General features: G+C 42.1%; 1 protein-coding gene across 3 annotated transcripts in view; it reads right to left on the bottom strand.

Moving 5' to 3' along the window:
- Positions 1 to 25,434, bottom strand: part of snx19b (sorting nexin 19b) — a 38,351-nt gene that overhangs the window by 11,421 nt on the left and 1,496 nt on the right. For all 3 annotated transcript variants that reach the window (XM_071471617.1, XM_071471619.1, XM_071471618.1), the window contains exons 2-11: positions 25,247 to 25,434; positions 24,917 to 25,111; positions 23,140 to 24,360; positions 22,152 to 22,350; positions 21,823 to 21,923; positions 21,612 to 21,731; positions 21,350 to 21,474; positions 20,420 to 20,513; positions 20,117 to 20,276; positions 14,890 to 15,019 (exon numbers count right to left, since the gene is read on the bottom strand). The exon at positions 25,247 to 25,434 is cut by the window's right edge and continues 96 nt beyond it. In XM_071471617.1, coding sequence (XP_071327718.1) covers positions 14,890 to 15,019; positions 20,117 to 20,276; positions 20,420 to 20,513; positions 21,350 to 21,474; positions 21,612 to 21,731; positions 21,823 to 21,923; positions 22,152 to 22,350; positions 23,140 to 24,360; positions 24,917 to 25,111; positions 25,247 to 25,434 — 2,533 coding nt within the window. The remainder of the gene's footprint in view (positions 1 to 14,889; positions 15,020 to 20,116; positions 20,277 to 20,419; positions 20,514 to 21,349; positions 21,475 to 21,611; positions 21,732 to 21,822; positions 21,924 to 22,151; positions 22,351 to 23,139; positions 24,361 to 24,916; positions 25,112 to 25,246) is intronic.

The following is a 25,434-nucleotide window of genomic DNA, read 5'->3' as shown; positions in this document are numbered from 1 at the left end:
AAAGAAAAGAAAAGAAAAATAAAACCAAAATCAGCCCCAGTTAGACCTCAAGGATACACATGGCGCCTGAAGAAGAAAAGTCTCTACAGCCCCATTTGGTTGGGATTCATGCTCCATGCAGTTGGGTGAGATATATTTGCCATGCTCCTCATCATTTGAGAGCACCAGGCCTGGCAGCACATTGCCAAATTACAAGCTGTGGTTAGTAACAGACGATATTCTGTGGAAAAAAAATCACTTGACCCACGTCTGTTCTGACGGCACTTGAAAGTGCCAGAACAACACTATTTCTGTATCATTTACAGGGCCAGATATCTAGAGGGGAAAATATAAGACACACGCACCCCTAAGAGGATTAAAATCTGTAATCAGCACACACATTATTAAAAATAATCCATTCCAGTTGCCAGCATTAAATCCCGTCCAAACGGTTGTGTCACCGCTACAGGATCGCTCCAAAGACGCCCTCCCTTCAAGCAGGGAAATCTGAGTGCGAATCCTAACAATTAATTGATTATCCCAGACTTTGTTTCTGCTAACTGCCGTCATACATATATCAATCCAATGTCAATAATACGGCTCTAAAAATGACGGTACATTCCGTTGTTGCTTTTTACAGAAACTGTGGTGGTTAGTCGCTGCCAGGTGCTCACCAGAAGCAGCTGCGTTCAGATTGAGAAGCAGGGATAAAAGTGGAGTTCAGTCAGCGCGTCCAGCGGTCACAGCCAAACCTGACTCAGAGGCGACACGACCTCTGTTTACATACAATAATATACTACTTATATATATACAAGTAAGATGGTGTTTACTAAATCAAATTATCATGTGCTCCCGACCAAAAAGATGAACTTCTGTTAAACTGTTGTAGGTGCAGACTGATTGAAAATGACAGAACGGTGCTGTAATGTGCTGTTAGTGGCACAGAAAGTGTGAGAAACACCATCAACACAACTTAAGTTAAAGTCAACAAACAAAAAAAAGGTATGTCCCTGTCCCAGCATTGATGTCCTGATTGGTCAAATGAAAACTGACATTCTACATGAAACGCTGCTGATTCTGTCGACACCAGATGCATCTCAGCCATGTTTTCCTGTTATCCTTCTCAGATTCTTTAAACACTTAACACTATAACCAGTACAGCTGTTTACATTGGTTCTGTGCTGGATCACACTTTACTCGCACTCTACTGTGCAACATCGCAAGCCTGCGTCATTTCTGCTTCCTCGTGGACCTGTGTGATGAGGACTGGCTCGCGGCCCAGGTGGTTCTCCTCTTCTGTCCAGTTGGCATAAGAAAACCTCATCAATCAACCAAACATTTGTACTGTTGCAAGAACAGTCGGTATTTGTATTTTTTCACTGGTTTAAGAGGAATCAGAAGGGTCACTTCTGTGCATCCAATCAGTGTTTAGAAACAAAGGTTGTTTGTTTATGTTGTCAGGCCACTGCCAATCAGATACTGTATGACCACATCCAACAAGGATTAGCTGAGTTTTGGAGTATTGAACCTATTTTTTCCTTTTGAATATTTAGTCATGAATATTTTAAGGTTATTTTCATTTGCATGCCTTTATTTGACAGGATAGAGTGACAGGGAAAGAGTCAAAGGAGGGAGAATGAAATGCAGCAAAGAGTCCGGCCGGCTGCACCCAAACACCTCTGCTGTCATTGAAAAACAAGGTTTTTTGAAGGGGTTTTAATATTTCTTTATTTTCCTCTAAACTGGTTCATCATCATCAGAGAGCAAAAAAATTAAAATACGAAACAATGCATTGTCGAAAAGAATCTGCGATGGCCCACAAACAGACACATTGGGGGGCAAAAAGGCAAATACAGGGATCATCATCAGATAAAAGCCTGCAGAGTGCAGTCAGAATCCACAGACACACAGTCCACAGATGTGAGCAGTGAGGAGGGTTATTTTCACCTCAGGGTGTGATGTGTCTGATCCCAGTGAGGCGTAGACCTCAGTGTAGCCCTGTGGCTCAGGGATCAACACATCACCACCTCCATTCAGGCCGTGGTGCTGTTATCTATTCATTTATTTATTTATTTTTTACAGCCACCTGCCCTGCTGTCTGAGGTCAGCTCTGTTTCTCTGGGCCAGACCTGGTTTTATTGGGACGCTCGTGGTGTCTCATTCCCAACACAGAGACATGTAACATTACAGCCCTGAGCCACTGTGTCACCACGCGTGGCCCCTAGAGATTGACACTGACACCCTCTTGTATCCTTTCAGGTCTCATTACTACAAAACTGACACATGTAACACACAAGACAAACACTGAGATAGGTCAGTGCATGCAAACAAACACACACACAAACGGAGCAGAGCGCTTTCAACCAATTAGAGCTGACAAATGCCAAGTAACTCTATATGAGAGATTGTGGTCTGGTGGAGTCTTAGACTGGGCAACGTTTTTGCTTCCATGAAAAGCTCGTAGATATTTTTCAAGCAAGAAGAGATGAGTCCAACCAATGTGCTGCTTTCTGCCTGTGGGAAGCCACATTGATACAAATCTGTGGATCTCATCAGGAGAGGGACACAAAATATGTGCATATTACAAGTCCGGTCTGTCAGCATGCTAATTTTAAAAAGACGTTTATGCCCTCATTACAGGTGCTGATCAAACAGAAAAAATAGATCCAGTATATTAGTGCAAATGAATGATTTAGCAGTGTTGTACACAAGCAGTAGATGACTGCAGCTGACCCAAGACCGCCTGGGTGAAAAACACTCTGCTCTCACGAAAGAACACAGGGGCCGAGCCAGCTACTCTCTCTGCTAGTGATTACTCCGGCTCCTCTGCTGAGGCTTGCCAGGAAACAGACGTTTACAGTGCAGGTGACATACTATAGTCCTAAGAGGAAAATCCCCTCAAGCATTGCACTTGAGTTTCCAAAGGTACACAACAGCAGGCGTGCAGTGCCAGCCCGACGTGAGCTCAGGAGAGAGAGAGAGAGAGAGAGAGAGAGAGAGAGAGAGAGAGAGAGAGAGAGAGAGAGAGAGAGAGAGAGAATGCAGCTCTACACATCACATCTGCCTGGTTTATTCACATAAACTGAATGGAAACTGTAAGAACCCAAACATTTTCAGCAGTATGCAAATTGACCAAAGCTCAGTGGCAATCGGTGAAATGACCAGATTCAGTGAAACATTATTGTTAAGCAAACACGTTAAAGCTTTTCCATTTTTTAAAAGAGGATAAAGCTGTTTAAGCTTGAGCCTCGGGGGTGAATGTTTCACATGGCAAGTGATTGACATTTGGGAGCTAACACAGGTTGCTAATGTGAGCACTGCTTCCCACTGCACATTACTGTGCAATATGTATGAAAAAACTGCATTAGATACTATATCTTTCAAACAACTACATGTGTTTAAGGCTCTGTAAAACTGGTTCCGTGAACGATGTTTAGGGGTTTGATAAAAAGGCTCTTTGTAAGTTTTCTCTGCTGCCAAACATGTTTCTTGCCGGGAGCAGATGGTGGTTGTAGCTTGAGAAAAGCTTATATCTCCTCTGATTGGCTGACTGTTCACTGAGTGATCCAATAAAAATATAACAGATTTCAGGTAAACACTCAGGGAAATCAAATCCTGCAAGGTTGGATGGTGGGTCCAGGTGGGCGGGGCTTGGGGCATGGATGAGAACAGTGACTGCTTTGTTGTGACATCACAAAGTTCCAGAAGTCCTGACGGCTGGTTTTAAGGCTCAGTTTCTGAATACAGGCTGTGTGCATTTCTCTGTGGACTGAGGCTTTGATATTTTCACAGTATTAATATAGAACCTAGACCTGCTTTATAATCACAAACACATGGACATCTACCTTTATACAATATGGGACCTTTAAATTTCTTCTTTTTGGTAATTACAGTTCTGACCAAAATAAATACATATACAAACATCAAGGATATATATTCATTTACGAATTTCTAAGCAAAAATACATTTTAGTTTGACTTCTTTGGCACTGTTATTTCTTTTTTTTTTTTTAATTCCTATTCCTCTCTTCATTCACTGGGAACCTTGAGTCCTCTAGGAGACACACTGTACTTTTTGCCTCTATAAATAAACTTCAGAGTCGTAAGACAAAGGCAGTCACACTCACAAACACTTAAGATTTCAAATCGACTGATTAACTGAACGATTGGGCTCAGCTCCAACAATCAACCTGACACAATCAACAACAACCAGGATAAAGTGCAGATGCTTTAAATACTTGGCAGGAAATCAATAACATGTGATGCAAGAAAATTCAAATAAACGTAAAACACCAGCTGAGTTGGCCTAAAACCACGTACGTGCTGGACTCCGCTGGGATTTATTTTAGTTCCCATTTATGGTAAACACAGACAAGTATAACCAGGTCACATTTCAGCTAAAATAAGCCTCCAGCCAGTTTTCAACAGACACAATGTCATTGCACAAGTATGTCTCTGGAGGCAGAAGATGAACCGTGACTTTGGAGCCACATCTCGGACCCCAGGCTCAGGTGAGTGGTGAAAACAGACACCAGAGAAGTGAGGAGGCCAAAGGGTCATGACTACATGACTTCATCCCACCACCGTCCTTATTTAAGACACAGCGTTTATCACTTATCATGTTCGCTTTGCAAACATCCCAACAGCGTTTCAGCACGCTGCACTTGTCCTCCGTCTAACTTTATCGAGTGTGTAGACAATAACGACCCATATTATCTTTCATGTCCTGCCAAGGGAGGATTTCGATGTCGCTACAAGTCTGTAACGCTAAATAAGGATAAATGGGCACAGAGGCTGGAAGCGCAAGGGATAAGTGTGTTTCATAACCTTCACAAGAAGTGACCTGGGTATTTGACCCCTCATGTCCCCCTGAGACGATTACATAGGTCTGCAAGAATATGAAAGTAACCACCGACTACTATTAGCCTGTAATAGAAGATAATATTTATAGTTCAGAAACGTCTGCAGATGTAAAAGGGGAATAATGCCCTGAGCTACATGACAGAGACATGACACAGGGAAAACTTCCAAGTGAAACACGGGGTGAGATATAAGCCACTCAGACACTCTGATCCCACTTTGAACAGCGCATCTGAGTTTGTCTCATCTCAGGAACAGCCTGTCCGGGGATGTCACACCTCCCCCACTCCAGAGGCTGATAGATAGCTCGCACCGTTATGTAACAAGCATCTTTTCCATCCAACACTCCCTCCTCTTCTTCCCGCCAGAGCCATATCTGTCATGTACGGCCCACCCGTCCGACCACCAGCGCACTCAGCCTCACAGTGAATATCCTGCTGACAAAAGAAGCTCGGAGCGTCCAAGCTTGCTCTTCTGTTTGCACCTCGAGCCTGGCCCCAGGATCCCATTTGTCAAAAACACAGCACCAGGACAGAAAAACAGCAGAAGACCCTGATATCACCTCCTCACTGTGAAAACAACCAGATGTGTCAAATCCTGCAGAGCTGAGGAGGGATCTCGGTTTCGGGTCCCAGAAGTCCCTGGATTCCCCACATGACTGTCACTGAGAATCATGAGGTCTTCCCACATTAACAGGCCATGAGGTCTTCTGTTGTGTTTAGATACGATGAAAAATTAACTCTGACACTTGTAAAGTCTGGCAGAGGCACCGAATGAAACACTATGTGCACAAGAACAGCTACTGAAGTCACAACTACACTAAAAATAATCACAGACACATATGGATATTCTCTTATACTGTTAATATCTCAAACTAAATATCTGCTAATACATGTAGAGTAACTTTAGATCAGAGTGCCCGATCCAAATATTTTTTTTTCTCTCTGGAGGACATGGTGCCAAGCCTGCAGCAGACTACCAGGCAAATGACCCGTTTGACGTGGGTAAACATCGCTGCATATGGATCTGCTCAACACATGACACCAGCGCGGAGCTAGCTGGAGCCCTGTGTTGTGCCTGCTAGTGCTACATGCTTTTGCAAAGATGAACAGCAGGCTAGGATGGTTTTCCAATGGTAGGAAAAGTGAAACATTAAATGTGAAAATAACTGCAGCTTTCCTCTTAGCAAACTTAGTGCTGGAAGCTGTAGTGGCCTCCTGCAACTGCAAAGTTTCCACAACAGAAAAAACAGGTATTTAATTATATAACTAGTGCATATTTCCTTTCTTTGACATTTTATTTTTTTAAACCTGCATTAATTTGTTCTTTCACCAATAAGCTGCTTTGCCTTTATTCCTCTACCAGAGAATTTCTGGTGTTTCTTCCTGTTTAAATTGATTTAACTTTAAGTGTCGCCCAGTGACGTCAATGTTTGTATTCTGAATCAAATGTCCATGTGTTTTCTGATTATAAAGCAGGTCTAGGTTCTATATTAATACTGTGAAAGTATCAAAGCCTCAGTCCACAGAGAAATGCACACAGCCTGTATTCAGAAACTGAGCCTTAAAACCAGCCGTCAGGACTTCTGCAACTTTGTGATGTCACAACAAATTGTGTTTACCTGAAATCTGCCTAATTTTTATTGGATCACTCAGAAAACAGTCAGCCAATCAGAGGAGATATAAGCTTTTCTCAAGCTACAACCACCAACTGCTCCCGGCAAGAAACATGTTTGGCGACAGAGAAAACTTACAAATAGCCTCTTTGAGATTGTTTTCATCAAACCCCTAAACATCGTTCATGGAACAAGGTTTTACAGAGCCTTAAAACACATGTAGTTATTTGAAAGATATAGTATCTAATGCTGTTTTTTTCATACAAATTGCGTTTGAATCTTTTCTACAACCTCATGTGGGGGAAACTGTGAGGACCACTTCATCAATTAGGAATGACTGTAAAAACCAGATTAGCATCCAAGACTGTCGTTCCTGGATACAGCCTGCCACAGTGCCACCTGCCCAACGTGTAAATTCAAAGGCAACTCTCAAAACTCAAAAACAAATTACGAAATAGTCTATGAGTGGACTCAAGGTGAATAAAACATACTACTTTAAAAAAAGCCAGTATATTTTGTTAACGCTGGAGTCCTGACCACATCTCCAGGGTGCTCTCCAAATACCACAATGTGGTCACAGTCTAAACAGTGCAGCAGCGAGACAGAAACCACTTTCCCCGAAGCCAAACAACTTGTTGTTCACAGCCAGTGAAACCCAAACCGGCCACTGGATGTCAGACGGAGATGCCTGGGTGTTAATTAACAGTGTAGCAGAAGCAGAGAGTGAGAGAGCGAAAGATTGAGAGAGTGAGAGTACTCTCTATGACAACTGTTGACAACCTTAAAACCTCCATACTCCCCTTCATCCTCACCTCCATCATCACGCTGTGAAGTGAAATGTTTATAGAAGTGTTAATATGTCATTTTAGGGAGTAAAAATAAAGGATCATGTCATTGTGTGACAGGTGCTGCGAAAAGACTGGCAGGGCCGAGGGGCCACGGAGAGTTTGGTGAAATAAAACGAGTTGTGAACCACAGAGGCCGGACTACAGGGGTTTTAAAATCTGAACTGATTTTGAAATCAGGCTGCAGCAAACATGTAAGGAAAAACATGCACACACTACAGAATTTGAAAATAATGGTGCATGACACACTAGATTCAAGATTTGTATTGTCACATACACGGTTGAACCATCTGGTACAGGATATTATTACGAGCGATACACCACCTCACATGATGTAATAAAAATGGAGACTGTGGTGCATCAACAACAAACAAAAGCAGAATCATAAAGAGTCCGAATGACAGAACGGTTGGGGAGATGTGGTCAATACAGGTTGTCTGTTCCTCAACGAGAAGTGGAGGTGAAATTTTAAGTGTCAGTTTTAATATCTGTCAACAGTAGTATGCTATCTGACGTTAGCCTGAAGCATTAGACTGTTGACTGGCAACACCGTCAGCTGCTCTGGGACTGAAGTAATCAACCTGATTTTAAATCCTTTATCGAGGCCAAGACGAGCCTATGATCAGTTCGAGAGGTTTAAGACTGGATCTGCGAAGCGATCGCATTACCAGATAATCTGAGCCGAACATCAGAACCGACCAAGGTGCAGAGCCAGACTTTTCCTCCAACCGTCGGGAAGGGTACATCAGGGTAAAATCGGGACAAAACGCCGGTAGTCTGAGCCCCACATGCGGACGCCCTTCAGACAAATAGCACCTGTGCATTCACCAAGTCGGTGTAATGTTAAAAATATCAGTCCATCAGCAGAAATGACGTGTACTCTGGACTAACAATGTGTTACAAACCACTGTCCACTGACCCAGTTTCTACGCTACACAACTGCAGCCAATGTCCAGAGCATGTAAGCAGCTGCAGGAGTCTCCGAGTGCATATTTCATTCTGTTCTGGGGCAAAATCACATTTTCTTGATGCTATCATGTCAAGTTTCACACATTTGAACCTTTAACTTAACCTTTTGACCAGTGTAATTGATAGTTATTTATATTGATGGTGATGGTCGTCAACTGGAGCTTATCCACCTTTTTATTTGGCAAATAAAGGAAGCAGCATGTTTACAGACACATTTAGCAACACAGGACATTGAGTATTCCTACAAATGCTTGTGATGTTGACGTAAAGTGGCTGCACTCTACATCTACAGTACATCTAGACACTGACAACAATCTGGCTCCAGCTGGATTTTCCATCCAGACTGCTGTCTAAGAGAAAGAGACTATATTCATCTTAAACTGTCCCACTTTCCAGTCCATAAAAATCAGACATCTCCCAAACCAGAGCCTCGCCTTGGACCCCATTTATAGGAGCAGAGGGCCGATGCTTCCAGCCAGATCTGTCACACACACACAGACCCAGATCTGGCGACCCAGAGTCGGGTCCTGGTTTCATCTCTCAGGCAGAAACACACACTTTCTCTATCCACTCGCAATTCCAAATTAAATTCTGACATGTATGCATGCACTACAGCTGTAGACTGGCACGGATAAGGTTTCTGCAGCCTTCAGCTTCTATTTGTCTCCCACCGGCAGCTGTCAGATTATATAAAAACCTTCTCAGAGCTCGACATATCTTGTCAGTCCCACTGAAAAATACTCCCTGTGAGATTTTTTAGGCAAATTTGTGGATCAATTTATTTATAAGAAAATTGAAAAAAATGTCTAGTTACTTCCCTGCTTGAATGCACTTCAGTGCTGCGTGTTAAGACCATTGTGGTGTCTTACAGTGTCTTTATATTCCTCCTCTGTACAGAGTATGTATTGAAAAATATGGGAGGTGCACATTTCAGTAACCAGTAGTGGGCAATAACGCACAATGAGATGTTTGGCTTTGATAATATGCAGAACAAGGCGGAAGAAAAGTCATTTCCTCCAATGAGTTCACTGGTTTCTACTTTATCCCAGCATCTTTTCAAGCCTGCATTATACAATGACGGCCTACTAAACCACAAAAAAGGTGGCTTTGAGGTGAGCTTTGGGTTAGTTGTACATTTGAACTAATGGTTGGGTTAGTTAGCTGGTATCATAGTGTGAAGCACCATCGAAGCTGCTAGTTACCTTTAGCTCAACACAACATCTGCACTGATTAAAAGAAAAAAGTGGTGGATAAGTTGTTTATGTAAATGTGCAAACTCAGCAGCAAACATACAAATAATATAATTAAGATCATTTAGTTTTGTATTGTGAAATTTTATCTTTATTTTTATTTTTAATTTTTTTTTATCTTTATTTCTTTTAAGGATGCACTGGGTGACTTTTGACCTTTCAAGGGCAAAAAGAAAACTAAACTGCCCAACATTACTATCAGGTGAACACATTCTTAAGGCCAACCAGTAATACATATAAACTGGAAAACCAAAACAATGAGGTACAACTGACTACAAGCTGTGAAAAAGTGGCAGAAATCACTGTCAATTCTATGTGGAGTCGGCATCTGTTTCACTTAATTCAGTTTAAATATTAATGAGACTGATACTCTACAACTGTGCTAGCAGCTCTGTGAGGTTGTAGTTAGGCACAGTGGTGCTCTGAGCTAAATGCCAGTCTCACATAGCCAGTTCTATCTCCACAGCACTGTCAGCACTGGAGGTCCAGCCGCACCATCATCATTCTGCTATAGGGGCAAAAACGCTCTGACTTGTTTCCAGTTTTTTAGACCAATCATAATCATCTTGGTCGATGCCCCTGCAAAATAGTGTCAGAGGGGAACATTTGCAAATGTTGGAAGTGAGCACTGTCATTAGCGTGTAGGTTGCTAACTTAGAGGTGGTCATTTCCTGTAGAAAAGGGGATTTTGAAAACAGGAGGCAGAGAGGGAGGAGAATGTGACCTAGAACAGGCGCCCAATGGCAGGCTTTACACCCACAGCCTCACAGCCTACATCCACTGAGTCACACCAGCAAAATGCTAATGTCAGCAAGCTAACAAGTTCACAGTGACAACCTTACATGTTGACGTTCTTCAGGAATAATATTCACTATGGTTGCCATTTTAGTTTGGCGGATGGGAATGGCATTAGTCTTGGAGATATTTGGTCATTAGACCAATGTATTAAGTATGATGATGGATTAAGGATACTGTATATTAAAAGTCTTCAGGATTCTTCCTCTGGGAGCCATGAGTTTTCCATAGCAATCCATCAATGTCTCAGTCTGGACTGAGGCGCTGGACCAACAGACCTACCATCACTGCCACCCCGAGTACCACACAGCTAGCATGATTTAAGGCTTGGCTAGGAATAGACACTAAAATTGCTGCATTTTTGTCTTTTGTATCTCTTAATGAGATGAAGTACATCCAGATATACTCAGGCCTGGTTCTGGTAACCATCAGTAATCACTGGCTAAAGCCCAAAGGTTGTGGCCTGGATGCTTTAAAACACCCTGACATATGCTAACAATTTGAACCATCATTCTCATCACTGCTTAATCACTTTTTCCTTTTAGCAGAGAGGCTTTTATATAAGGCTTTTATGTAATTTTAATTTTTATGTAAGATAGTGCTGCTTTATTTTCACATTTTATGTAACACTTTAGTTCAGGCTTGGAATGTTTTATTGTTCATTTTGCTTGGCTTTTACTTGTATTTGTTTCTCACTCTGTTGAAAAACTATAAATGAACAGCATTATTTTAGTAACACAACATGTGGCGTTTCTATCAACAGCACCTCACAGCATCTTGTCTCCTCTGCACAAAGAAACCAGTCGATGAGAAGAGATACCTGCCACACTGAGAGCTGTCACTGCGATGTTGACAGGCCGCTGCCTAATATAGATAAGGCTAAACAAAAGTACAAGGCCTTTCATACTTGGCTTCTGGAACTTCTTTAAATAGAGGACCCAGTATCAACGGGAAGCAATGATATTCTGATACCGACACCCCGGGGAACGTGAGGTCGCGCCGCTAACGGCACAAACACTAGAACCTGAGAACATTGTCTGCATGTTCAGTTTACTGGTGGCGGGAGCTATACCTAACTGCGACAAATGTTTGCAGAGTTTATGTCAGGCATTCTCAAACAGTGCAGGCATGCATGTATGCACATAGACTCGTATATTTTACAACACATGCAGAAGTGAAAAGCCTTCATACTATTCAAAAAGCGAGAGCGAGCTTATTTAATTGGATAAAGAGCGTATTTCTTTACTGTTTATGTTTCTGCTAAGTGGTTAATAAGAATGCTGCACACCAAGTGTTGCCCCTGATTTTATGACAAGGACTCGGCCTCAGTCTAAAATATCAACTCTCTTGACTAACGACTGTCCTTAAGCCAGTCCCCACTCCAGCTCATAAACAGATCTTTCTGAAGAATCTCCACTAGGAAACACGTGTCTTCATGTCCTGACCTGACGGAGTCCACAGACTCAGCTGCCCCCCTCCTGTAAAGAAGTTTCCATCAATACTTTGCAGCAGAAAAGCCCTTTGACAAGACAGAGTCACGCCATTGTTTAAGGGAGATAAAAAGGATTTGCATCGTTATGGCACCATCAGGCAGGTGGAAAAACTGACGTTAGGTTGTTTACTTCGTCAACCACTTGTTCAATTGTAAAAATACATTGAATGGAGACACTGAAGTCTCTGCAGGAGCTGATCTGCACCCAAAAACATGAGACTTTACTTGCACGGTGCAGCTCCTGGGGGCCGACTGTAGATAACTGAGGTAACTCCCAGTGTGAATATGTCATCGGAAAGTAAAACAGTGATGAAAGCTACGCCAGTAAAACCTCCACCGTGGATTAATTAAACTTGTCAAACATGTATATTATTAAAGTCGGGTTTGAATAAATGTCACAGTGGAGTTTCAGTGTCATGGTCATAAGTGAAAGTAAGATGGACCAGGAGATTGACAACTATTGGTGCAACATCAGCAGCGATGCTGAGGCGCTGTACCGGACTGTCATGGTGAAGTTGTTCCAACCTTAACCTGTGGTCATGAGCTTTAGAAAGGAACCAAAACACAGAGATGATGGACAGACAAAGTGAATCTCCTTCCTTACATCAGTAAAGGTGTCAGAAGGTCAAACAGTCTCTGATACCTCCTTCCCTTGTACCTTTCCCACATTGGAATTGAGATGTATCCCACAACCACAGGTGAGAAAGGAAGCAGGGTTTTAAATTCTCTTTCTCTTTCAAGCTTTTTTTTCCCAATTTTAACACAGTTACTTCCGTCACTTTTCACATGTACAACACAATGAGTATCTTTGACAGGATGGTCCTAAAATCCCAAACAGCATTCGGCGCCACTGCTCCTTCATTATCCCCACATCACATCTTGCTTCTCCATGGTGACAGGCTTTCCACCACCTTTGGCCATTTCTAACAGATATTAACACTTTTCCTTGACATGTGGTCAGGTATAAACTAGTGAGTTTAAAGTGTACTAACACCCTTTGAAGCTCACAGTAGAACCACAGCTCCCTCACAGTGAAAGGACTCAGGCAGTGTAAGATGGTTCAGGTGCAGGATTATAGGATGCCTCTCTCTGGAGGTCTTCAGGACACATTAAACCGGGATGAAACCCCAGTACAGACCCAAAATACACCAATAGGATTATACATCCCATGGATCCCCCTGAGAGCCCTGCAAGCTGAGTTACTCTACTTAGACCGCTACCACTGCAACCTGGACCCAGAGGAGAAGCAGAAAATCTCCTGGCTATCAGCAGGACCTCAAGAATTTGTTTTGGTGCACAGCAAGGTACAGATGGTGACAAATGGAACAACCTTAAGGAAAGTAAATAAAACTTTATGAGCAGATTCATGCTGCACACAGGATGAACCATTTTCTGTTTTGACAACTAATACTGACCCAGTACTCTAAACGCAAACCACAGGCCTGACATCAGACCATTCAAGGCAGCAGTGCTGATAAAAATGACACATTAAGGAATCACAGACATAAACCACTGGGACTCTGTGAGTATTCACGGTTTAACAGCTGCCAGGCTGCAAAGAACACCTCGACTCTCCTTCACAGTCTACTAACAGTACATATACCATGTGTTTGCCGCCAACCAGCTCCTGACCAGACAGCTAAGAGCAGCATTGATGAAACGCAAATTCTTTTTGCTCCACTGGGGAAACAACGTCATCTTATGCAAAAGGAAACTTACTGGACTCGTGCACAGTGGAACTGAGGGTCAGCAAACTATCTACAGCTGAGCTTTAAACAGAAGTTTAGGCTTTCAGTGACACTACTACACATAAACACCTTACTGTCGAGTCAGCTTTTTGTATTCTATAAATAAACGACATAAATCATGTAGTCACCAGAATCTGAACGTCTGTGGATCGTGGCTGTTCGGCCGACTGATCTGAGACAAGACAAAAAGTCTACAAACGTGGTAGTGACCTTCTAATGCTGCAAGGTTCAACAAACACCAGAGAACAAACCTGACTCAGACTCAGCTCTGCGTGTTGTCAGACTTGGCTCAGCTTTCATTATTTCAAACTGCACTTTTGTCACTTTCAGCTGCAGTTAGACTCAGCCTCGCTGTGGCTAAATACTGATACAAGCTAACAGCTAGCATTTGGAATGCTAACATGTTTACATTTAGAACATGATGATCGGTACAATGATTAACTTGGTTTGCCCTGTGTCTCTATCCGATACTTCAGTCAGTACATTCACATGTAGTGTGTGAATTTCAACAGCGTAGTGTCGTCCCAAACCAAACACTCACTGGGAATGACGATTGCAATGATTTGCTCACTTGACTTGAACATGATTGTTTTACTTTCCTGTGTGTGCAGCCGCTATCTGCACCGTTGATGTGTCCTCCTTCCTCGATCACCATTTTCGAAAGTTTAAAAATACTTTGGTGGTCCCTTCTCTTCCACTACGTTAGCCAAGATGGCGACGGTTGAGGGAGAGAAGTGTCCATCGTTTTACACTCTTTTCTTTGAACGTTTCGTGCAACAGTGGGATAGTTGTGGTGTGGACACCCACTATACTCAGGACTATGGGCAGCGTTTAGACATACTTATAAGGAACAAAAGTTTAATTTGAGAAACAAATTTTAGTGTCAGTACAAAGGTGCAAACTAACACAGAGGAATACACAATACTTTCTACTTTCAGGTACTTTCTGTCTTTAAGTGTTAAAATCTAAAAGTGTAAATTGTGATATTATTATACGTCAAAATGTTTTACTCTGGACCAGAGTGTTGGAGTCACAGATCATCACCGGAGCAGCATCATTAGCCTGGCCAAACCTTAGACTTGAGCCTACGCTTTGTATTAATTCATCTTGATTTTGTCAGCCTTTAATCCTGCACAAAACTATTTAGCCATTAAATTTTATTTGAATCTGATTCATTGTATGTATTTATCTACACAGGTTTTATTTTAAATATGTGTTGGATTTTTCTCTTTTGACAACGTCCTAGGAAAAGACTCTGTAAATTCTGTAGTTTGACTTAAATACGGTTTTTCTTTTCGTGCTGTTTCCACTACTGTGAAGTAAATGTCTTGTGTCACCTGTTGATGAGGGTCCCAAACAGCAGCCTGATGGTCCTCTGAATGTTTTCAGTGCACAGCCAGCTCCACTGCTCTTTCATCAGCAGACACAGGATGTTCAGAGCCACCTCAGCCAACGCCGTCTCAGACGCTGGGCCCACGACATGCAGGACACACAAAAGAAACACAGTTCACAAAGACCCACCACAAATAAATGACTGTGTTACAGGCAATAATGGACAGAGAGAGAGAGACACCATATTAAAAATGAAGTGTTGGTTGGTTTATCATGTTGCAGCAAATCTGACAGAAAGATTTGCAGAGAGACGTGTGAATATCTGAACCAAACATCATCATCTGTTTCAAAATAACATATTTCTGCTGCGTGGCTCTGAGCAACATTCAGGTCCAGTCATCACACCAGCTCTTCATACGTTTACTAACACTGCCCTCATGTGGTCAGACCCAGATGTTGCTGCTTTTACTGGGTGTGATTTTTTATTTATTTATTTTTTTAATTCCACCATGTTTCTGCATGTGCTATGTTTCTAAATACCAGCGTTTTTGATAGCAAAGTCATTTACATGCTGCAGGCAGGAGAGATTTATAAGTATTAGGAGTGAAAACATCTTGATGGCATCAAAAATCAACCGGCACAACACACACCTCTCTGTCGTCGGCTGTCATGTGTTTTCAGTTTTATCCCTCACACACGATTTATATTAGCTGTTTTCATTGTGAAAACAGCTACTGGAATTCATCATAATGGTCTGACTGTTGCAACTTACAACACTACAGACATTTCAAAGCCTCCTCTCAAATCTACAAAGAGAGAGTGTTTAATACTGAAAAGGGCGACGTATTATTTATATTTAAATATGCACTCATACACATTTTGTATCTTTTTGTTTTCTATTTTACTTTCTGTTCTCAGGTCTCGCTTGTAAATGAGATTTCAATCTCAATATCACTTCCTGATTAAATAAAAAAAAAAGAAACTTTGATTAAGTTTTATAACCTGTCGTGCTGTTTTCTGATTCCTGGTGAACTATCTTTAGACTACGATGTGAACATTTTCAGCAAAACCTACATAACCACAGACCCTGATAGATCTGACTGCATATTTAATTCATCTGAAGGTTTATATTTCATCCAAAAAGTGATATTTATAAAAATTTCCAATGATGGTGATATGTTTGTGAAATATCATATCTGAAATTTAAATATCACTGAATTTATAGCACTGAAATCTTTCACTTTGGAAATAAATTTATTTTCCAGAAACACAATTTTCTTTTGAGACTGACACATAAAGACAATAAAGAAAATTTCCAGGGGTTTCCAGCCACTTGTTTATACTTCCTGTGCTGTACAATACTACTTCTTCTTGGATCATATGACTGAACCATGTTTCAGTTTTTTTAACACTCCTGTCTGAATTTTACCAGTTCAGTATATTTGAGCAACTTGAGTTTTGGAATGACTTGAAATTTTAGATTCTAAAATTAAAAACTGAGTTTGTTATATATACAGAGGGAGTTTACATAAAACTATATAGAGATTGTAGTTTGTTTGTTTTTTAAACCGAAACTTTTTTTTAAACTGAACTTAAAATTACTTTCTACAAAAAAAGTAATTTAAATCACATAAATTTGGAAGGACAAACATTTAAATGCATAAATTCAGTTTCTTCGTAAAGATAAAATTTCAAAATTAGTTGTTGGGTTGCTTCAGGTTGAGTGTAGTGTCAACACAGTGTAAAAAATGAGGGAGTCTGACAGATCAGCTGTAGAAGCAGCACATTAGTCCCCAGTGAACTGTTAGTCTGGTAACTTTGGTTGTGGAACATTTCAGACCCAGACGATTCAGTCACCCAGACTGTCTGGAACAAAAAAAAAAAACAGTCCTTCAAAAAGACAATTACCAGATGCCTAAACAAGGATGAAATGCAGTTTGGATTCAATTAAACTGGGAATATCTTATTCCATTGTCAAGCAAATGCAAAGATCGTTTCCATACGACGTTAATGAGATCATCCATTTTTCCTACAGTGATGGAGCAGTGATGGTGCCCGATGCAACACGGTGGATGAGACCATCCAAGAGAGCTACAGACAGATGTGACAGGCTTATGGCCTTGGAGCTCTGAGGATTAAAAAAAATCCTTCAACTCGCAAAGAGAGAAAGAATCTGCCACTGCACATTTGGGCCCTAAAAGCTCCACGAACCAGCAAACCAGTTTACACACTTGCACATTGGTCAACAGTCGCCACCAAGCATCAGCCTCCGGGCCTGAAAAATGAAGCCAACAGTGAAGTGCCAAAAACTGCAGTTCCTTGAGAGGCCACTAGAGGCTGGTCCAAAAACATAGACTGTAAATAAAAATGAACGCAGACTCCGGGTCTGAAAATTGAAGCCAGTGCTGAAGAGCCTTAAAGCTGCATCTATCTAATGACCATCAGGGGGCGACTCTACTAGTGGTAAACAGAAGTCTGATTGTATTGAAGTCTATGGGAATATGTCTCTACTTCTCATTGATTTATTACATCAGTAAATGTTTTCCTGATGAGTTTATGGTCTCAATGTCTAGTTTCAAGTCTTCTTCAACACAACATGATGTTCATTTTTAAAATTATGATCCATTTAGAGGAAAACAGACCATAAAGCAGGGCATGCATTAGGGCGGGGCTACCATGTGATTGACAGACTGTACCACACAATCAGGATGGAGCACAGAGCAGTTCAGATCCAACTCTCACTCCTCCTCAGCTCCACCTTCTCCTCCAAACATGGTGTCTCCTATTTTCAAAAAAACCAAGATGGCGACAGCCAAATTAAAAACTCAAGGCTTCAAAACAGCAGCTAACAAACCAATGGGGGACATCACGGTGGGTTGACACAACAGTGAGTCAGTCCCCACAGACTCCCGTGTTAAGACTCCCAACTTTACAGCAGAAATAAAGATGTTAAAATCCAAACAGTTTTGGTCTCTATAGCTAATTTCCTCCTTCATGACTTCTGTATGGGGTGAATTTTTTATTAAGGTTTTCAGTTATTCATAACTGAAGGCGTCTCACTTTGAGTGACAGGTGGGTGAGCGTATGCTTGACACAAACCAGTATTCACCAAAGTCTCAGCTCCACACACGCCCCACCTCTTTGCCCATTTTTGGATTAGCTGGGAGGTAGGCGGAGTCAGGCACTGCCAAGGTGGCAACAGCAGGGCAGCTCACTCTGAGCTTCAGAATCACTCTTCAGAAACCGGCAGGTGATGTCAAGAGCTACGTCCATCTTTATTTACAGTCTATGGTGACTACCAGGATGTGGATAAGACCAATGGCAGTGCAGAACAGGGGTTTCTATGTTTCTGGTCACTGACTAATTTCACATTCAACCATTCATATAAGACGACTGTTGGGGATGAATCTCTTGTTGTCAGCTGTCACAGACTCCAGTTTACCACTGAAGCAGTGAAGTGTGGCTCCAAACCACAAAACTACCCACAATTACATCACACGAGTGACAGAGTCGCACTTTAAATCCTCTCTCTGCTCCCTCACACTTTCATATTGTCTCTCCCTCTGAGCAGCCAGGTTATGCAACATTTTTAGTTAGTTAACTTTCCATCCCTGACAGGCATGGCTGTTCACCAGATACGAGCAGCGTCCAAACTGAGGTTCAGACGCACGTTGACCCACTTACATCACCTCCAACATCACCATTTAATCCGTGTCACTGAAACAGATGTTAACAGAGGCTTTTTGGTTTGGAAAAAAATATGTAACAGGGCTGTCACAACATGTAAACTCCTGTGCTTGTCAGAAGCTGCCAAAATAAAATATGACCCTGGTCTGATGAATGTGATGCGTGACTGGAATATAGAACAAGCTGGTTTCGATCACAGGGTCCTGCTATAATTATGGTGCAATACTGAATGGAAAATGGTTGAGTGAAGCAGACAGGAAGGGAGGAAGACACAACAGGCGGTGAGTCAGCGAGGCGGACAGGCACAAGGGAAAGGGAAAGCAGAGAAGAAGGGGTGACTCAGACGAGCAGGCAGATGATTTCACAGATAATAATGTGAGGCTAAAGGATCAGACTGGTGATTTCCAGTATCTGAAAACCGCTGGTCTTATCCAGTAAGATTCAAGTTTAACTGATTTTTAGCTAAATTAAACTACCAGCTCTCTTTGTTGGTAGTATGTAAGTCAATTTTATTGCACCTCTCACATATAAAAGAGCATAAAGTGCTTTACATCATAAAAAAGTACAAAAGTGCAAAATGAAGAAATAGGACAAAAAAAAAGCAATAAAATAAAACGGAGCAGGTATCGACACAGACGACACTTGACACTGCTTCAAGATGACGTCACAGGAGTCTGTGGGTCGAAGGTCGGTCACCTCAGGTTTTACTGCAGGTTCAAGGGACGGCCAGTTCGGCAGACCTAAGAGCCTGATTGGTCGTATGAGGGAGGAGGAGGTCAGCAATATGTTGGGGTGTTTGGCCATAAAAGGCTCTACAGGGGAGCACCAGTGTTTTTAAAATTGATATAGAATTTGACTGGGAGCCAGTGGAGGGAGGATGAAGTTGGTGTGACGTGTGATTTGTGGTTAAAAGCCGGTTAGGAGCATTTTGGAGACGATTCAAAGAAGTTTGATTCAGACATGTAAAAAGAGCATTTATAATAATCTAAAGGAGAAGAAATAAAACCATGAATAATCATCTCCATCTCCATCTCAACCTCAGTAACCACTTATCTTAATTTGACAATGTTCCGCAAATGAAAGAAACATGAGCACGTAAGACTTGATGATCAAACAGGGACGGGTCGAAGGTGACACCTAAATTTCTAAGGTTATGCTGAATAAAACCTCTCAATGACACCATATGTTGCTTGACATTTAAGATTACATTCTCCAGAGCAATTATAAGAGCTTCTGTCTTATTTGCATTTAGCTGGAGGCAGCTGTCAGTCAACCAAACATTCATTTAAAATGGACAACTGGGCGAGCATCCTGGTCGCACACCTACTAGAGCTCATACCATGTAGGCTCAGTTCTTACCACAGCCCAGGCCGTTTGCTGAAGGTCATCCCCACTCCCTCCCCAATATTTCCTATCTATCTGTCATTGCCCCATTAAAGGCATATATGCCCCAAAAAATAACTTTAAAATTGATAATTGCTTTCTGTCATCAGGTTTATAAGAGCAGAACAACTGGAAATCAACGGCATAAAAATGACCCCTTACCACGGTCTGGACTCTGCTTTCCTCTCAACCCGTCATCCAGAGAGTCTCTGAATTCTCTGACTGCTGGACTGTCCTCCCTCTCTGGTTCGGCTCTGAGGGCCAGTTTCTCTTGTTCAGTGATAAAGGCTTGTAAATCTCCCAGGCACATCCTGTTGAACACCTTTGAGAGCACAGAGGAGGAGGAAGATCAAAAAAAGAGAAATTATCATCTCAAAATTGTAATTATGCATAAATTCAAATTATATTAGTGCAAAATTTAATCACTGGATTAGAACCAAAGATAAAATGTCAGTAGTAACTTACTGTGCTAGTTTGCTCAGAGCTGAACAAAACCGGTGGTCTTATGTCAGAGCCATTCATAGCAGGAATGTTTTTACTGGAGAACTTCAGACGAGACCTTGGAGTATATTTAACACACACACACAAACACATAAAATAAATATTAGGGAATAAATATTTCCCATGATCCTGGTTGTTCTCTGCCAGAGCAGATGCTGCTTTCTTTCACCTCCCAGCAAGGCCAAGAGGTTCACACCGTCTGCCCAGGACCCTGCCCCCTTCATGAAGGCTATCCCTCACAGGCTTCTCACTCACAAAGAAACTGACATTTTTTCATTACTATCATTTCAAAAGTAGCAGCATCGTTACTGGGGATTAAAACAAGCTCTCAAAGGGTGCAAGCTTCTCTCCGTTCCACCTCTGCATCAGTAGCTATGTTTTTTTGTGAAAAGCACACCTTAAAATTATTCTGGTAATTCTTTATTATATGTGAAGATGTTTATGTAACATTTTTCACTTCATTTTACCCCTGTTCTGTCTCTCTTCGAGGGTTACCAGCGTTCATTTTAAAAACTTGACTTGACTTCATGATTTGGCTCTGAGTTATGTTGTTCAGCTGCTGCTCACCTACAAGCCAGATCGCAGCATTAGAGAGGGGTGTCCTGACTGCTCCTGAACCCCAGCTCAGGACCAAAGGTGACCAGACTTGTTCAGTTAGGGCCTCTCAGATTTGATTGCTTTTTATTAATGTTATACATCAGTTCTAATATTGATTTTCCAATGTCTTGCACTTGCTTTGTACTTTTGTTTTGAAAGGTGCTGCATAAATAAAGTTTAGTACGATTATTTTTCAAGTCATTAAGAGATAAAGACAAAGTACTAAAATAGTGAGACATCTGTAGAAAGGCTGGCCACTTCTGTAACACCCAGGATGAAGGATCTGTGGAGTCATACTTGCTCTTCTTGTCTGCACTTATTTTGCCTCCATCCACCTCTGCCTCGTTATCTTCTGTGGGGCTTTGAGGTTCTGAGCGAGGAAAGGCCGTCTTCAGCGTGTCCACAATGGCATTCATCAAATTCTACACACAAAAAATACAAAACACAGATGTGCTGTTTTTCAAATCTAATACTCTTTGCATACATTCTCCAACCACTGAAACTGTTTTTATCATGTATCATCGTACATTTTGTGTTTATAGCATATTTAGGATCAAACCTTGTCTATGCGTGACACAATGAAAGGTTTCTTGACGAAGGCAATTCTGGCGTCTGTATTAAGAGCCAGAAACTCCTGCATCTCCTCACTGTTGGCTATTTCAGGGATGGTGCAGAGTTGCTAAAAAGGACAGAAAACATTATTAAATGTTTGTGTATTTACATGTAAGTGCAAATATTAAATAAATGTAATAAAATATCAATCCACCAACCTTTAGAAAAGTCTCCAGCAGTCCTTTCCGGGCCTCTATCTTGTCACTGTCCATGTTTCCAAAAGGCATGTCTGGAAATACTTTCTTTGGCCCTTTCACACCTGAGACACAGACAGATCATAATAAAACCCTGGATGTGGGCTCAAGTACCAAACATAAATCAACGATATTTCCAAGGATTAAATCACAAATGCAGGTAATGCATTGATTTCTCCAAACCAGACTGAAGCTAACTTTAGTGCACACTGGAGGCTCATAACAGCAACAGAGGATTTTAAACTTTAATTTCATACATAAAATATACTAAATCCACATTTCAGCCCTCCTACCTTTGATGAGTTTCCGCAGTTCATTTTTTTCTTCCAGCCGTGTCTGCAGGTTGAGGAACTCGCTGTATCGTCTGTTGACCATGTGATAAGCCACCGGTTGAATGCGAGATGGATTCTCACAGCTTGTCTGTACAAATTCAGCGTCCTCAGAGCCTGGCTGGATGCCTCCTGGGTTCTCACAACCCATCGCTGTCTCATACTGAAAACCAACACAACCATCTGTAAGGCTTGACGTTTTTTTGTTAATTCCTGCCATTATTTATATCACGTGCAACATATAACAGTTTGTGTCTAAAGGCCTAATGCTGATTTGTGTCTTTAAGCTACTTCCAATTAATATTGTACCATTGTTCAATGTAGGAATCATGCCAGCCATGTGCCGACATGTTCTACTAGCAGCCAAAAACTCCACAGGATACCTTGAACTTTAAAGGTCTCATATTGTATAAAGGTAGATGTCCATGTGTTTGTGATTATAAAGCAGGTCTAGGTTCTATATTAATACTGTGAAAGTATCAAAGCCTCAGTCCACAGAGAAATGCACACAGCCTGTATTCAGAAACTGAGCCTTAAAACCAGCCTTCAGGACTTCTGGAACTTTGTGATGTCACAACAAAGCAGTCCCTGCCCTCAGTCATGCTCCAAGCCCCGCCCACCTGGACCCACATCCAACCTTACAGGATTTGGTTTCTCTGAGTGTTTACCTGAAATCTGCAATATTTTTATTTAATCACTCAGAAAACAGTCAGCCAATCAGAAGAGAGGCTCAGATCCTGAGAGAGGAGATGTAAAACTACACTGAGATGGTTTTTGGTTCTTAAAACCACAAATATATCTTCTGATGGAGATCAACACTTAAATTAAAACACAGGAAAAGTGTAAAATATGGGGCCTTTAACAATTCTTCACTTGTATCGTACATCGGTCACATGAACAAAATAATGGACAGAGGAAGGAGAAACAGACATAGATGATGTCATTTCCTTACTTTGATGGTGTACAGTGTGTAGGGGTGCGAGCCGGTGCCTCTGTGTTCCTTCGCTGTGATGGTGCCAGTGATGCGGAGGTTCTGGATGATGACTGGTCCATCAGGGCTGCTGAGGGGCTCAAAACTGAATGATGGCATGGGATAGGGGCCCTGCAATGGACTGGCTGCAGTCAACTCATTGGGGTTCCCCAACCCAGTCTGTTCTACACCCAGAAGGAGCTCTCTGGTGGGGTTTAATGAAGGGGAACTGCCCTCCCTCTCCAGGTCCTGGAGGTTGCTGATACTAGGAGTCCCCCCTGCTGCCCTGACTGATGAGGGGCCGTAGCCATTAGGATGTTCTGAATTCCCCCGGACGTTTGGGCAGGAGCCATCAACTGGACAGGGACAAACATCCTCCAAGTCCACACCATTGCTGTTCTCCACAGATGTGGTGCATTCTTTCCGTCTGTCGTACAGACCCTCCTCTTGGCCTATCGTGACCAGGGAATCAGTGGAGCTCTGTTTATAGTCAGCCAAAGGAGAATCCAGGTCAGAATCATTTTCCTGGTAGAATGGGTTCGACTTGCCTCCTCTCATGTAATGCTCTAGAAAGGGTCGAGTAGTTTCTTCTTCTTCAGTGTTGTTCTGTGCACAGTCTACGTCCTCGGAGTCAAACACGTCATAGGCAGCGAGCTCAGGCAACTCAGTGTCCTGGACACTTTCAGTCTCTGGAGGGACTTCTGTGTATCTCTGAGGAACCTGTGCTGTCTCTTGCAGTGGAGCAAGCTCTGATTCAGCAGGTGGTGGTAGTGGTGGTGGTGAGGGTGAAGTCAGTGGCTCTGTTGTAATTGGTTCCTGGGGTTTGCTTGACTGGCCGAATATTTCAATCATGAGGATGTTTAACCAATCAGGGTCAGACAGTTTTGCAATGAGAGGGAGAAGGACGTTGCAGGTGATCAGCTCTCCGACAACAAACCGTCCGGTGCGAGTCTCCAAGTGCGGTGATGGCACCAAAATATGCAGCAACAAATCTACAATTGCTCTGGTGTAGTTAAGCTCTATTGTGTCACTGGTCATGGCAAGATGAGGTGTGGTGACACTGGAATACACCTTCCACAGCCGCTCGCTCTCACTGCCCCACTTTGCTGTCACAGGCGTCTGCTGCTCAGAAACCAGCTCCTTGGCTCTGATGTAGTCCTGCAGGTGGCAGCCAAACAGATCCAGGACCCTCTGGGTCAGCTCCTGCAGAGATTAGAAAAGTTACATGTCCCATTTTCAATTTTTAAGTGTGAATTTAGCTCTTCCAAAAGTAACGTCCTGGATAAATCTGTCGACAATTTGTTTCATTACTCTAATTGTGCAAATATTTAGATCTTCACTATTTACATTGATTGTATTGTATATGTAATTTCAAATAGATAAAATTGCAGCATCAGTCTACATTCAACAACCCATGATAAAAAATGTGAACGCATGCAAACTTCATCAAAAATAGTTTTTTTATAAATCTGCAAAAAACTCTCCAAACATATTTTATCTTTGATATTTTTTGGTTATTGAGTGTAAATATATGGGGAAAGCAAATCTGTTTTATCCATTTACAATTAAATCTACAACATAATAAAGTGTGCAAAAAGTGTAAGGGTCTTTTTTTGACAAGAGTCATTACATACTGTAATGCAAGAAATCAGGTCATGACGGAAAGCTAACCATAGCCTGGTTTCACAAAGTAAATACACATGCACTGCAGCACTGCAACAGCTTCCAACACTGAGGTTTTTAAATCATAGTACAGTACCTTCCTGTCAACATGTCTTGCACGCAGTTTAAGCTCCATAGCCATAGAGATCATGGCCTCTTGAACCTCTGTCTCAAAACCACTCTCAGAGGACACAGTGGAGTACCAGGAGGTGACAAAGTCCCTGATGATTTTCCTCACTGTGTTGTGGATCTCCTGGTCCAAGTGATGATCATCCTCCACAGACGGTGGAACCTGAAATTTAACAGATCTCAATGTGAAACTGGAACTTCGTATGAGCCCCTGTTTCCAAAAGGATCTTAAGTTTAAGATTATTATAAGATTACTACAACATACATAACCGTAAACCACGGTGAACCCCACATTTACCTGCTCCAGTGTGATAAACCTCTCCAGGTGAACCACACTGTTGGACTCTAGCACGACCTGCGAGCCGAGCCAGCCGCCCAGCACCACCAGCAGGCTGGTGAACACGCAGAGCAGCCAGATGTTGACCAGCAGGTGGAACAGCACCAGCCATGCCAACACCACACCAAAGCCCAGCAAGCTCCTCTGTC

The sequence above is a fragment of the Trachinotus anak genome, unplaced genomic scaffold (assembly GCF_046630095.1).
Source record: "Trachinotus anak isolate AG129_WGS33_773 ecotype Australia unplaced genomic scaffold, CSIRO_AGI_Tana_v1 ptg000034l, whole genome shotgun sequence".
NCBI lineage: Eukaryota > Metazoa > Chordata > Actinopteri > Carangiformes > Carangidae > Trachinotus > Trachinotus anak.
Note: the sequence above shows the minus strand (reverse complement) of the source record. Positions and strands in the feature narration are given on the sequence as shown.